Raw genomic sequence first — 15,173 nt, forward strand, 5'->3', positions numbered from 1 at the left:
TGGAATTGCATTGAACTTAAGGATTTTTTGAAGAGAATTGACATCTTTGCCATATGAGTCTTCTATCCTAGAACTTGGTGTATAATGCCATTTATCTAGGTTTTTAATATTTTTCAATAAAGTTTAAAAATATTTCTCCATATAGGTGTCAGACTTTTGTTAGATATGTTCCTAGGTACATTATGTGATGTTTGTGCTATTTAAAAATTACTTTTTTCCCCCTAAAGCTTGCTGTTTTATAGAAATGTAACTTTTTTTATTCTGGTAAAAAAACCCCACATAACATAAAATTTACCATTTTAACCATTCTTAAGTATACAGTTCAGGAGTGTTAAGTGTATTCATGTTGTGAAACAGATCTCCAGAATGTTTTTATCTTGTAAATCTGTAACTCCATACCTGTTGAACAGCGCTCCTTTCCCCCTCGCCCCATCCCCTGGTAAACACATTCTAGTTTTCTGTCTCTTATTTTAGATACCTCATATGAGCGGAATCATATGTTGTCTTTTTGTACGTAATTGATGTTTATACATTGTTCTTAATGGTTTTCACCCATGCCAGTCTTGTTTATTATTTCTAATGATTTGTTTGTGGTTTAGTTTTGGTTTACTATACAGTCATAACATCTGAGAATAGTTAACAGTTCTCATACTTTTTTCTCTTTATGTCCTTGATTTCTTTTCCTTGTCTGATTGCTCCAGCCTCAGACATCCAGAACAGAGTTAAATAGGAGGTGGCAATCTTTGTGGTGTTTTTTAAAAGGACTTCTGATGTTTTGTTGTTGGGAATTATGTTTATTATGCGATTTTAAAAATATTTTCTTTTTTTTTTATTTTTATTTATTTATTTATTTTTTTATTGTTGGGGATTCATTGAGGGTACAATAAGCCAGTTACACTGATTGCAATTGTTAGGTAAAGTCCCTCTTGCAATCATGTCTTGCCCCCATAAAGTGTGACACACACTAAGGCCCCACCCTCCTCCCTCCATCCCTCTTTCTGCTCCCCCCCCATAAACTTAATTGTCCTCATATCAAGATTGAGTACATAGGATTCATGCTTCTCCATTTTTGTGATGCTTTACTAAGAATAATGTCTTCCACTTCCATCCAGGTTAATACGAAGGATGTAAAGTCCATTTTTTTTAATAGCTGAATAGTATTCCATGGTATACATATACCACAGCTTGTTAATCCATTCCTGGGTTGGTGGGCATTTAGGCTGTTTCCACATTTTGGCAATGGTAAATTGAGCTGCAATAAACAGTCTAGTACAAGTGTCCTTATGATAAAAGGATTTTTTTCCTTCTGGGTAGATGCCCAGTAATGGGATTGCAGGATCGAATGGGAGGTCTAGGTTGAGTGCTTTGAGGTTTCTCCACACTTCCTTCCAGAAAGGTTGTACTAGTTTGCAGTCCCACCAGCAGTGTAAAAGTGTTCCCTTCTCTCCACATCCACGCCAGCATCTGCAGTTTTGAGATTTTGTGATGTGGGCCATTCTCACTGGGGTTAGATGATATCTCAGGGTTGTTTTTTGTTTTTTTTTTTTTTTTGTAGAGACAGAGTCTCACTGTACCGCCCTCGGGTAGAGTGCCGTGGCGTCACACGGCTCACAGCAACCTCTAACTCTTGGGCTTACGCGATTCTCTTGCCTCAGCCTCCCGAGCAGCTGGGACTACAGGCGCCCGCCACGACGCCCGGCTATTTTTTGGTTGCAGTTTGGCCGGGGCTGGGTTTGAACCCGCCACCCTCGGCATATCTCAGGGTTGTTTTGATTTGCATTTCTCTAATATATAGAGATGATGAACATTTTTTCATGTGTTTGTTAGCCATTCGTCTGTCATCTTTAGAGAAAGTTCTATTCATGTCTCTTGCCCATTGATATAAGGGATTGTTGGCTTTTTTCATGTGGATTAATTTGAGTTCTCTATAGATCCTGGTTATCAAGCTTTTGTCTGATTGAAAATATGCAAATATCCTTTCCCATTGTGTAGGTTGTCTCTTTGCTTTGGTTATTGTGTCCTTAGCTGTACAGAAGCTTTTCAGTTTAATGAAGTCCCATTTGTTTCTTTTTGTTGTTGTTGCAATTGCCATGGCAGTCTTCTTCATGAAGTCTTCCCCCAGGCCAGTATCTTCCAGTGTTTTTCCTATGCTTTCTTTGAGAATTTTTATTGTTTCATGCCTTAAATTTAAGTCCTTTATCCATCTTGAATCAATTTTTGTGAGTGGAGAAAGGTGTGGGTCCAGTTTCAGTCTTTTACATGTAGACATCCAGTTCTCCCAACACCATTTATTGAATAGGGAGTCTTTCCCCCAAGGTAAGTTCTTGTTTGGTTTATCAAAGATTAGGTGGTTGTAAGATGTTAGTTTCATTTCTTGGTGTTCAATTCGATTCCAAGTGTCTATGTCTCTGTTTTTGTGCCAGTACCATGCTGTCTTGAGCACTATGGCTTTGTAGTACAGACTAAAATCTGGTATGCTGATGCCCCCAGCTTTATTTTTGTTACAGAGAACTGCCTTAGCTATACGGGGTTTTTTCCGGTTCCATACAAAACGCAGAATCATTTTTTCCAAATCTTGAAAGTATGATGTAGGTACTTTGATAGGAATGGCATTGAATAGGTAGATTGCTTTGGGAAGTATAGACATTTTAACAATGTTGATTCTTCCCATCCATGAGCATGGTATGTTCTTCCATTTGTTAATATCCTCTGCTATTTCCTTTCTGAGGATTTCATAGTTTTCTTTATAGAGGTCCTTCACCTCCTTCGTTAGGTATATTCCTAGGTATTTCATTTTCTTTGAAACTATGGTGAAGGGAGTTGTGTCCTTAATTAGCTTCTCATCTTGACTGTTATTGGTGTATACAAAGGCTACTGACTTGTGGACATTGATTTTATATCCTGAAACATTACTGTATTTTTTGATGACTTCTAGGAGTCTTGTGGTTGAGTCTTTGGGGTTCTCTAAGTATAAGATCATGTCGTCAGCAAAGAGGGAGAGTTTGACCTCCTCTGCTCCCGTTTGGATTCCCTTTATTTCCTTGTCTTGCCTAATTGTGTTGGCTAGAACTTCCAGCACTACGTTGAGTAGTAAAGGTGACAGAGGACAACCTTGTCTGGTTCCAGTTCTAAGAGGAAAAGCTTTCAGTTTTACTCCATTCAGTAAAATATTGGCTGTGGGTTTGTCATAGATAGCTTCAATCAGTTTTAGAAATGTGCCACCTATGCCTATACTCTTCAGAGTTCTAATTAGAAAAGGATGCTGGATTTTATCAAATGCTTTTTCTGCATCTATTGAGAGGATCATGTGATCTTTATTTTTGCCTCTGTTAATATGGTGGATAACGTTTATAGACTTGCGTATGTTAAACCAGCCTTGCATCCCTGGGATGAAGCCTACTTGATCATGATGAATGACTTTTTTGATGATAAGCTGTAATCTATTGGCTAGGATTTTGTTGAGAATTTTTGCGTCTATGTTCATGAGTGAGATTGGTCTGAAATTCTCCTTTTTGTTTGGGTCTTTTCCTGGTTTTGGTATCAGGGTGATGTTTGCTTCATAGAATGTGTTGGGGAAGATTCCTTCTTCCTCAGTTTTTTGGAATAATTTCTGCAGTACAGGAATAAGCTCTTCCTTGAAGGTTTGATAGAATTCTGGAGTGAAGCCATCTGGACCAGGGCATTTTTTGGTTGGAAGCTTTTTTATTGTTTCTTTGATCTCAGTGCTTGAAATTGGTCTGTTCAGGAGGTCTATTTCATCCTGGCTAAGTCTAGGGAGAGGGTGTGATTCCAAATATTGATCCATTTCCTTCACATTGTCAAATTTCTGGGCATAGAGTTTCTGGTAGTATTCAGAGATGATCTCTTGTATCTCTGTGGGATCAGTTGTTATTTCCCCTTTATCGTTTCTCATTGAGGTTATTAGAGATTTTACTTTTCTATTTCTAGTTAGTCTGGCCAATGGTTTATCTATTTTATTTATTTTTTTCAAAAAACCAACTCCTTGTTTCATTAATTTTCTGAATGATTCTTTTGTTTTCAGTTTCATTGATCTCTGATTTGATTTTGGATATTTCTTTTCTTCTACTGAGTTTAGGCTTAGATTGTTCTTCTTTTTCCAATTCCGTAAGATCTCTTGTGAGATTGTTGATGTGCTCTCTTTCTGTTTTTCGAATGTAGGCATCTAAAGCGATGAATTTTCCTCTCAAAACTGCTTTTGCAGTATCCCACAGGTTTTGGTAGCTTGTGTCTTCATTGTTGTTATGCTCAAGGAAGTTCATGATTTCCTGTTTTATTTCTTCCTTCACCCATCTGTTATTCAACAGAAGATTGTTTAATTTCCATGCCTTTGGGTGGGGTTGAGCATTTTTGTTAGAGTTGAGTTCCACCTTTAGTGCCTTATGGTCTGAAAAGATACAAGGTAAAATTTCAATTCTTTTGATTCTGTTGATATTTGTTTTGTGTCCCAGGATATGATCAATTTTGGAGAATGTTCCATGGGGTGATGAGAAGAATGTATATTCTTTATCTTTGGGGTGGAGTGTTCTATATGCGTCTATCAAGCATAGTTGTTCTAGGGTCTCATTTAAATCTCTTACATCTTTGTTTAATTTCTGTTTAGAGGATCTGTCCAGCTCTGTAAGAGGTGTGTTAAAGTCCCCTGTTATGATGGTATTATCAGATATCATATTGCTCAGACTGAGTAAGGTCTGCTTCAAGAATCTGGGAGCATTTAAATTGGGTGCATAAATATTTAGAATGGAAATGTCTTCTTGTTGTAGTTTTCCCTTGACCAATATAAAGTGACCATCTTTGTCTTTTTTGACTTTAGTTGCTTTAAATCCACATGTATCTGAAAATAAGATTGCAACTCCTCTTTTCTTCTGAATTCCATTTGCCTGAAAAATTGTCTTCCAACCCTTGACTCGGAGCTTTAATTTGTCTTTTGAAGCCAGGTGTGTTTCTTGCAGACAGCAAATGGATGGCTTGTGTTTTTTAATCCAGTCAGCCAATCTATGTCTCTTCAGTGGGGAATTCAAGCCATTAACATTTATTGAGATAATTGATAAGTGTGGTAGTATTCTATTCGTCTTATTTGGTGAGAGTCCATTGCTTAGTTTTATCTTTTGCATCAGTGTGGAGGTTAGGTTCTGTCCTTTGATTTCTGAGTTCTTACTTTGCTGCTGATCCATTTTGGTGGTCAGTGTGCAGAACAGGTTGAAGTATTTCCTGTAGAGCTGGTCTTGTTGTGGCGAATTTCCTCAATGTTTGTATATCCGTAAATGATTTGATTTCTCCGTCAATTTTGAAGCTTAGCTTAGCAGGGTACAGAATTCTGGGCTGAAAATTGTTCTGTTTAAGTAGATTAAAGGTAGATGACCATTGTCTTCTTGCTTGGAAAGTTTCATTAGAGAAGTCTGCGGTCACTCTGATGGATTTGCCCCTGTAGGTCAACTGGCGCTTACTCCTGGCAGCTTGCAGAATCTTTTCTTTTGTCTTGACTTTGGACAGGTTCATCACAATGTGTCTTGGAGAAGCTCGGTTAGAGTTGAGGCGACCCGGGGTCCGATATCCCTCTGAAAGCAGTGTGTCAGACTCTTTGGTGATGTTTGGGAAATTTTCTTTTATAATATTCTCTAGTATGGCTTCCATTCCTCTGGGGCATTCTTCTTCCCCTTCTGGGATTCCTATAACTCGTATGTTGGAACGCTTCATAAAGTCCCATAATTCTGACAGTGAACGTTCTCTCTCTTCTTTTCTGCCTCTTTTACTGTCTGAGTTATCTCAAGAACTTTGTCTTCTACCTCTGAAATTCTTTCTTCTGCATGGTCTAACCTGTTGCTGATACTTTCCATTGTATCTTTAAGTTCCCTAATTGACTGTTTCAGTTCCTTCAGGTCTGCTATATCCTTTTTATATTCTTCATATCGTTCATCTCTTATTTGATTCTGTTTTTGGATTTCCTTTTGGTTATTTTCCACTTTATTAGCAATTTCCTTCATTGTTTCCATCATTTCTTTCATTGTTTTCAACATGTGTATTCTAAATTCCCTTTCTGTCATTCCTAACATTTCTATATAGGTGGAATCCTCTCCAGTAGCTACCTCATGGTCCCTTGGTGGGGTTGTTCTAGACTGGTTCTTCATGTTGCCTGGAGTTTTCTGCTGATTCTTCCTCATGAGTGATTTCTTTTATCTGTTTCCTTGCCCTAATTTTCCTTTCACTTCCTCTTGCTTTTTAAGTTCTTGTGCCTGTGGACTAAGGGTTACAGGACCAGAAGGGTGAGAAGGTTGAAGAGCAAAAAAAGGGGATGAAAGAAAGGAGGACCGAGTGATAAGAAAAAAAGAAAGATAGAGAAAGGAGAGGGGGTGGGTATAAGGAATATTGACAAAAAGAAGAGAGGCACAGAAAGAGGGAGACAGGGCAATATAGGTGTACAGTAGGGTACTTTGACACAACCTTAAAAAACCCCACCTTCTGGGGGTGCCCAGTTGCGTGGTTCCCTTGTGGTCAGCAGCTCTTTGCTCACCTGATCAGACACAGTACCCGACCTCCACCAAGTAGAGAGGAGAGACAAAAATGCTATAAATCAAACCAAAAGAAGCAAACAGAAAACTTTACGGCGATAAAATTGGGTGAAAAACCAAATTATATCGGTAGAAACACTAGCAAAAATGAAGTTGAAGTTATTAAAAAAGGCAGCAATGGGAAATTATAATTAAACTAGGAAAATTGAGAAAGAAAAAGGGATCTGTGTGGAAAAGATTGAAATTAAAAAAACAGAAGAACATCAGCAACGTCAAAATAAACAAACAGAAAAAACAACCAAAGAAAAAAAGAAAAAAATACACAACCAAAAACAAAGCAGTTTGTATATGTTATTGAATATTGTCTGGGCAACACGTGGTATTCTGGGGTATGAGATGTTAGTCACAGTTCTGATACGACTGGAGGCTGCTGATTTCTCCAACCCCAGCAGGTAGACACCCTAAATCTCTCTTCAGCCTACTTAAAAGGCACTTTGAACTTGTAAACTTGCTGAGCAGAAGCTTTCCCAGCTTTCTCGCTGGAATCGCTGCTGAAGTGGCTATCCACTTACCCAGTGTGCCAAGACCGGTCTCACTCTGCCCCTGAGGGTTAGGGCTGCAAGGCGGCTCAAACCCCACCCTTAGGCTACTTGGTTGCTGGGTTACCAGCTCCCACCCGTTTCTAGCTCTGCAACCCTGAGGGCGGAGCTTGCCGGGGCAGATCACTGACAATGGATCCGTGTGACCCACTGCCAAACACTATTAGCTTTGTCTGGCTCAGCGGCTCAGACTGGGGCCCTAGACAACGGCCAAAGTTCTCCGCACTCCCGCTCAGGCCTTCCCCAAGGCAGTTCAACTCAGTGCCAAGTCCAAGGACATCAAAACAGTTCACAGGTAAGGCCTTTCTGGTTTGCAGTCTCGCTGCTACTGAACTTACAGTTGTGGGCGGGTTTAGACGGATTGAACACACGCGACCACTTGCCGGTTTTCCACTGTTTTAGTCCTCCTCTTGGGGTCCAGAAGTCTCTCGCTGACTCCCTGTATCTTCATAGGAGTGGTGATAGGCAGTTCCCACCAGCCAGAGATGCCTGGAGTCCTATCTCCCCAGACTCACGGTGCCCAGATGCAAGGAAGCTGTTACTCGGCTGCCATCTTGCTCCGCCTCTCGATTTTAAAAATATTTTCATCAGGTTAAGGAAGTGCCTTTCTATTCTTTGCTAATTTTTAGTAGAGATGGGGTCTCCCTCTTGCTCAGGCTGATCCTGAGCTCATGAGCTTAAGCAGTACTCCTGCCTCAGCCTCCCATGGTGCTAGGATTACAGGCCTGAGCCACTTTGTTGACCCTTACTTCGCTAATTTTTAATCATGTATGGGCATTTTTTATCAAATACTTTTTCTCAGTGATGTGATCATATTTTTTCCCCTTGAATCTGCTGGTGTGAAACATACTAATTGATTTCCTAATGTAAATTTGCTCATTATATTCTCTTTATACATTTTTATTTTCTAAGATTTTATTTAGTATTTTTATATCAATGCTCTTGAGTGAGATTGACCTGTAATTTATTGAATTTGATGTGTCAGGTAAAGGGATGCTAACTATAAGCAGAACGTAAAACATACACAGTGTTTATTCTTTAGATGATGATGGAAATAAATAGGATACTGAGATGGAAAACAGCTTGCAGCAGGTAGGGGGCTACTTAAGAAAGAAACCAAGAAAGCATGACCAGGGGAGGGCCCTGGGGAGGTGAAGTTTAATAAGGAAGGAATGGCCAGGCAAAGACCCAGGGAGAGAGCCTTCTGGACTAAAGGAGCCCTAGGTGCCCAGCCCTCAAGGTTAGAGAAACCTTGGTATGTTTTGAGTACAAGATGCTGCATGTGGTTGGGGTGCCAGTGGTTTGACATGTAGGTGGAGAGAGAAGCTGAAGTATGTGGGGACTTAATAAGAGGCAGGGATTTATATCTTGTTCAGGGACACTGGGAAGCCATGGCGGGCTTTTACTATTATAATAGTGAAATATAGTGGATTTTTGTTTAAAATCTAATTACTTGAACAAAACCCTGTAATCCTTCATATTTGTATTCTGCAAATGGTTATTCCTCTGTCCTCCATTTAAAGGTTCACAGCTAGTTAATTGTTAAATTTTTATCCTAAAGTTCAAGTAATCACATTCATGAGCTGTCTTTCTGCATTTTAATGAAATAGCTAATACCTGGATTGTTAGAGTATGTTGTCAGAAGGCAGAGTGTGATTTGAATGAAGTACAGGTGGGTTATCTCTGGAGAGGGAAATATTTATTGCTAAAATGCTGTGATGTGCTGGAAGGGAAATACTAATGAAGTTTTATGTATAAGACAAGGTAACCCTGTATCCCAGCTTGTCCAAAAACTTTTAAAAAAATAACCTTTTTATTTTGAGATAATTATAGATTTCCATGCACTTGTAAGAAATAACATCCTGTGTACCTTTTACCAGTTTCCTTCAATGGTAACGTTTTACAAAACTATAGTATAACAACTTCCATATTGACACTGCTGCAGTCAAAATACAGGTCAGTTTTGTTGCCATAAGTATCTTGCCTATTACCCTGAAAATCAGTGGTTCTCAACCTTCCTAATGCTACAGCCCTTTATTACAGTTCCTCATGTTGTGGTGATCCCCACACACAAGGAGTTGTGTCTCAGTTCCTAAGACCATTGGAAATTGTGTTTTCCGATGGTTTAAGCGACCCCTGTGAAAGGGGGAAGGGTCGTTTGACCCCACAGGTTGAGAACTGCTGCTGAAAATTTCCTCTTATGTATTTTTCTAACATTTTATAGTTTTAGATTTACATTTTGCATCTAAGCCTGTGATCCATTTTGAATTAATTTTTGTATAAGGTGGGAGATTTAGTTGAGGTTTATTTTTTTTCCCTATGGATATCCATTTGCTCCAGCATCATTTGTTGAAAAGGCCTCTCTTCCTTCATTCTACTGCATTGCTTTTGCATCTTTTTTCAGAAATTACTAGGTCATATTTGTGTGGTTCTGGGCCTGTTTTTTAGTCTCTTTCCTTGATCTATGCATCTTTGTGCCAAATTCACACTGACTTATCATTGTAGTAGATGCAGTAGGTCTTAGCATCAGGTAGAGTGATTCCTCCCATTTCATTCTTTTTCATGGTCATTTTTAGCTATTCTAGGGCCATCCCATACATGTTTTAGAATAAGCTTGTCTATGTCTACAAAAAACCTTGTTGGGATTTTGAAAGCTGTTTCATTAAACCTATAAGTTAATTTGGTGATAATTTACTATGTTGAGTCTTTCAATCAGTAAACACAGAATATCTCTCCAATTTTTAGGTCTTTGATTTCTTTTCTGAGCATTTAGTGTTTGTAAGCATACAGATTCTATGCATGTTTTAAGTTTATGCTTAAGTATTTCAGGAGTGATTATAAATGGTACTGTGTTTTAAAATTTGTTTTCAATATATTCATTGTTTTTTGTATGTTTATCCTGTATTCTTTGGCCTTGCTCAATTCATTATGGCATTGTCTACTTAGTCATGTCATTTACAAATCAGGCTGGTTTTATCTTTTACTTTTCAATCTGCACACCTTTTTTATTTCCTTTGTCTATTGAACAGGCTAGCACTTCTAGAACTTTGTTGGTAAAGAGTGGCAAGAGTGGACCTCCTTGCTTTGTTCCTGATTTTAGGAGAAAAATATTCAACAATTTGCCATTACAAATGATGTTAGCTGTAGGTTTTTTTTTTTTAATAGATGCTCTTTATCAGGTTGAGTATTTCCTGTCTATTCCTAACTAGCTGAATATTTTTATCATAAACAATTGTTGGATTTTGTCAAATTCATTTTTTGCATTGATAGTATGATTTTTCTTTAACCTTTTAACATAGTAGATTATAGTTAATAATTTTCAAATATTGAATTAGCCTTGCATGCCTGGAATAAATCCCACTAGGTTATGGTGTATGACTCTTTTTGTACATTGAATTTCGTTCTTCATGTTTCCCTTTGTACTGTTTCAGCTTTATCCTGCTTTTTTTAATTTACTGTATTTTCTTTTTTTTTTTTCGAGATAGAGCCTGAAGCTGTCACCCTGGGTAGAGTGCTGTGGCATCACAGCTCACAGCAACCTCCAACTCCTGGGCTCAAGCGGTTCTCCTGCCTCCGCCTCCCAAGTAGCTGGGATTACCTGCCACAAGGCCTGGCCATTTTTTGGTTGCAGCCATCATTGTTGTTTGGCGGGCCTAGGCTGGATTTGAACCTGCCAGCTCAGGTGTATGTGGCTGGGGCCTTAGCTGCTTGAGGCACAGGTGCTGAGCCAATTTACTGTATTTTCATTCAGTTGTTTTTAAAAATTTTCTTTGAGACGTCTTTGACCCATAGATTATTTTAAGGTGTATTGCTTAATTTCCAAGTGTTTAGAAATTTTCTTACTGTTGAAGGTTTCTAATTTGATTCCATTGTGGTTAGAAAACATTCTTTTTGTGATATCATTTCTTTTAATTTTGTTGAGGTTTGTCGTATGGGCCAGGATACGGTTTCATGATTACTTGAGAAAAATATAAATTGTGTGTTATTGGATGGATTTTATAAATCAGATCATGTCACTTGGCAGTGTTCTTTTATGTCCTTGCTGATTTTCTGTCTAGTAGTTCTGTTGGTTACAAAAGGTGGATATTAAAGTCCCCAAGTACAATGTGATTGTGGAGGTGTCTCTTCTTGGAGCTCTATTAGTTTTTGGTTTGTGAATTTTGAGGCACTATTGGGTTCACACACGTTTAGGATTATGTCTTCTTGGTAGATTGATCGTTTTATCGTTATGCATCATTATAATTCTTTTTGTCTCTGACAGTTTTCTTTCTTTTGAAGTTTCCTTTACCTGATACTAATATATCTGCTTTGTCTTCTTTTAAATTGATGTTTGTGTGGTACGTGTTTTTCTGTGTCTTTTTTTCCTTTCAGCCAACTTACTTAAGTCTTTGAATTTGAAGTGAGCTGTGTTTTATTTTTATCCACTCTGTACCATTGTCTGGCTTTTAATGCTATGTAAAGACCATTTACATTTAAGGTAATTATTGATGTGTGAGGTCTAAAACCTGCCATTTTATTATTTGCTGTTTGTTTCCTATGCTTCTCATTCTTCTATTTCTCTTTCCTTGCTCTCTTGTGCGTTATTTGAACATTTTAAAAAAATTCCTTCTTGATTTATTTATAGTGATATTTAGTGTATTGCTTTGTATAGTTTCTTAGTGGTTGTTTTGGGTATTAAAGTGGTATCAGTGTTTTACCATTTAAGTGAAATATGAAATCTTCCATTTCAGTCCTATTTCCATTCCCATTTTTAAATAACATTGTCTTGAGCATCAGATACTCTTAAAGTGTTTGTGTCGTCATTTGGTGTGGTTTAGAAACCCACAAGGAGAGAAGGATCATCTGTTGTACTTCCCACGTCTCTGCTCTTGCTGTTTGCTCTGTCTGCCCTTCTGAGACTCCAGGACGCCTTCCTTCCTGATCTTTTCCTTTCTCTTAGAAGAACTTCCTTTAGCTGTTCATCAAGGGTAGGTCTGCTTAGTGATATTCTTTTAGTTTTCCTTTGTTTCAGATATATAGTAGCTTATAAAAAAATTATTGGTTTGTTATAACTTTTAGTTTGAAAACTTTCAAATGTAAAAATAAACCTTTAGGTTCTTATCACTCAGCTTCAACAGATATCAACCTGCTGCTATTCTTCTTTCTCCAAGAAGAATATTTTTTTGTTTAGTAAAAGAACTTTTACAATGCACCTGATGTGCTAAATTTTTTTTTTTTTTTTTTTGAGACAGTCTCACTATGTTGCCCTGGGGAGAGTGCCGTGGTGTAACAGCTCACAGCAACCTCAAACTCGTGGGCTTAGGAGATTCTCTTGCCTCAGCCTCCCAAGTAGCTGGGGCTACAGGTGCCTGCTGTAACACCAGGCTATTTTTGTTGTTGTTGTTGTTGTTGCAGTTGTCATTGTTGTTTCAGCTGGCCCTGGGCTGGGTGTGAACCCGCCAGCCTTGGTGTATGTGGCTGGCGCCCTATCCACTGAGCTATGGGTGCTGCCCTAAAGAATGTTTTCATATTACTTCCTTATGAGATCCTTGTGTGTTAGAAACTAGTGGTATCCTCATTTTATAGATGAAGAAATGGAAGCTTGGGAAAGTGAATAACTTGCTGTGGTCACACATTTTATTGTTTCATTAGAATGTTTCTTTTATTTTGGCAAGAACCCAAGTGTCTTATAAGTTAAATTGTAACAGATTTGAGATAGCTTTATGTTTATTATAAAAGCCTCTTTCATTGTTTCCTCTTTCTCTTGTTGAGGCTAAGTGTTACATTGCCATTTCTGTGGCTATCTCAGATAGCTCATTTATTTTGTTTGTGGCTGATATGTGTGCTGTCACCAATAGTGACAAGCTAAGTTACCTAGATGATGGCATTTTCAATTTCAACTTCTATTTTCTTTTCCTTTTAGCTATCTATCAATGTCTATGACTACAACTGCCACGTGGACCTGATCAGGCTGCTCCGGCTGGAGGGGGAGCTTACCAAAGTGAGGATGGCTCGCCAGAAGATGAGTGAGATCTTTCCCTTGACTGAAGGTAAACGTCACCAGTCAGTCTGCTTTTCCAAACACAGAATTGAAGAGTATATGCTTTTTGTTTTTTAAAAATTTTTAAAATTTTACTCCTAGCTGCTAGGTTTATGTAGGTATTTTTTCCAATGATGAAAGTGGAATATGCTCTGTATAGAAAATTTGGAGTATATAGCATGGTGTAAAGAACAAAACCTATCATTCAAGGTCAGTTATTTTCAGTTTATTGTTTTGTAGTTTTTTTGCAAAGTATAATTGTGGTTATACAACACTGATTGACATTTTGAATCCTGATTTCTTTATCCTAAGTTCATGACAGAAATTGTCTATGTAATTAAACTTTACTCCCGTTCTTTCTTTTCCATTCCAGTATTGATACATTTAACCCATTCTTTCAGAACTAGAAATTTGTAAATATACTTTATTATATTTTGTAATTAAACTTTTATAAATGTAAATGTTTCATATACGAATTTATTCCTTAATAGTTAGGCATTTAGGTTATTTCTATTTATTTGTTTAGTAGAAACATAATGTACTAAGCAACTTCCTAGTTAAATCTTCATGAATATTCAGGAGAGATCTTTTGGGCAGGAAGTGGAGACCTTGGTCTTAGATACAGCTCTGACCTTTTCTCTCTCGTGCAAAGCATAACTGCTGAGTGTAAGTGCTGAAATCACATCACCCAATTTCATTTCTGGCTAGACTGCTTATTAGCTATGTGATCCTAAGCTGATTATACATAAACATTCTAAGACTCAGTTTTCCTGCCAGTAAAATGAATATCATGGTGGTTTCTGTCTTGCAGGGTATGATAGAAGAAGATGAGCTAGTCTGTTTACGACCCTTAATACATGCATGGCATGTCCTAAATCCTTAGATAGATGTCATTTTTATTAATGATACTATCACTGACATTGTAGGATTGTGATAAAGGCTGAATGAGAAAACATACATGCCTAACAGGTGTAGTATACTATGATTTTAGTGACTTGATCTTATTTGGAAATGTAAAACTTCTGTGTGCCTGGTTCAAGTTTTAAGAATTGAAGTTTTGGGGAACTGTGCCAGGTTGTGCAAGGTGGATAAAGTGTCTGTATGTTGATGTCTCTCAGCAAAGAGAGACATCTTCCTGCTTTTAGACTACCCTTTCATGTGAGAGAGATGGTAATGGGGAAGTGCTGTTATCTTGCAGAGCTCTGGCTGGAGTGGCTACACGATGAGATCAGCATGGCCCAGGACGGCCTGGACAGGGAGCACGTGTACGACCTCTTTGAGAAAGCTGTGAATGATTACATTTGTAAGTCCTGTGGGCTTTTGTATGGTATCTGTCTCTGCTGTTGTCGATACTATTGTGAGATGTTGCTACCCAGAAAGGAGAATGTTAGTTTTGCAGTACGAAAGATTTTTTTTTTTTTTTTAGACAGAGTCTCACTGTGTTGCCCTCAGTAGAATGTCATGGAGTCACAGCTCACAGCAACCTCAAACTCTTGGGCTTAAGCGATTCTCTTGCCTCAGCCTCCCAAGCAGCTGGGGCTACAGGTGCCCACCACAACACCTGGTTATTTTTTGTTGCAGTTGTCATTGTTGTCTAGGTAGCCCAGGCTGGATTTGAACCCACCAGCTTCAGTGTATGTGGCTGACACCGTAACCACTGCGCTGTGGGCGCTGAGTCGAGCCAGTTGGAAAGATTTGAGTTTAATCATCTTTATCCTTGTTTTTGGTCTTTAATGGAAGATACCTGGTTTTAAAGTAAAAGTGGAGGAAATACTTATGATAAGTAAGGAAATAAGTATGCTCATCCCCAGCATTTATCTGGCAGGGAGAACTTAACTTGGTACTTTCAGGTAATTAAAGATTACCTTTTATTTATTTATTTATTTTTGGAGACAGTCTTGGTCTGTCAACCTGGGTAGAGTGCAGTGACATCATCTCAGTTCACTGCAACCTCAGACTCCTGGGTTCAAGCAATCCTCCTGCCTCAGCCTCCCTAGTAGCTATGACTACAGGCGTGTGCTACCATGC

General features: G+C 38.3%; 1 protein-coding gene across 2 annotated transcripts in view; it reads left to right on the forward strand.

Moving 5' to 3' along the window:
- The window catches only part of SART3 (spliceosome associated factor 3, U4/U6 recycling protein), a 45,973-nt gene that overhangs the window by 3,950 nt on the left and 26,850 nt on the right, over positions 1-15,173 (forward strand). For both annotated transcript variants that reach the window (XM_053588992.1, XM_053588993.1), the window contains exons 2-3: positions 13,029-13,155; positions 14,344-14,448. In XM_053588992.1, the coding sequence (XP_053444967.1) occupies positions 13,029-13,155; positions 14,344-14,448 (232 nt within the window). The remainder of the gene's footprint in view (positions 1-13,028; positions 13,156-14,343; positions 14,449-15,173) is intronic.

Source organism: Nycticebus coucang, chromosome 4, assembly GCF_027406575.1.
Source record: "Nycticebus coucang isolate mNycCou1 chromosome 4, mNycCou1.pri, whole genome shotgun sequence".
Lineage (NCBI taxonomy): Eukaryota > Metazoa > Chordata > Mammalia > Primates > Lorisidae > Nycticebus > Nycticebus coucang.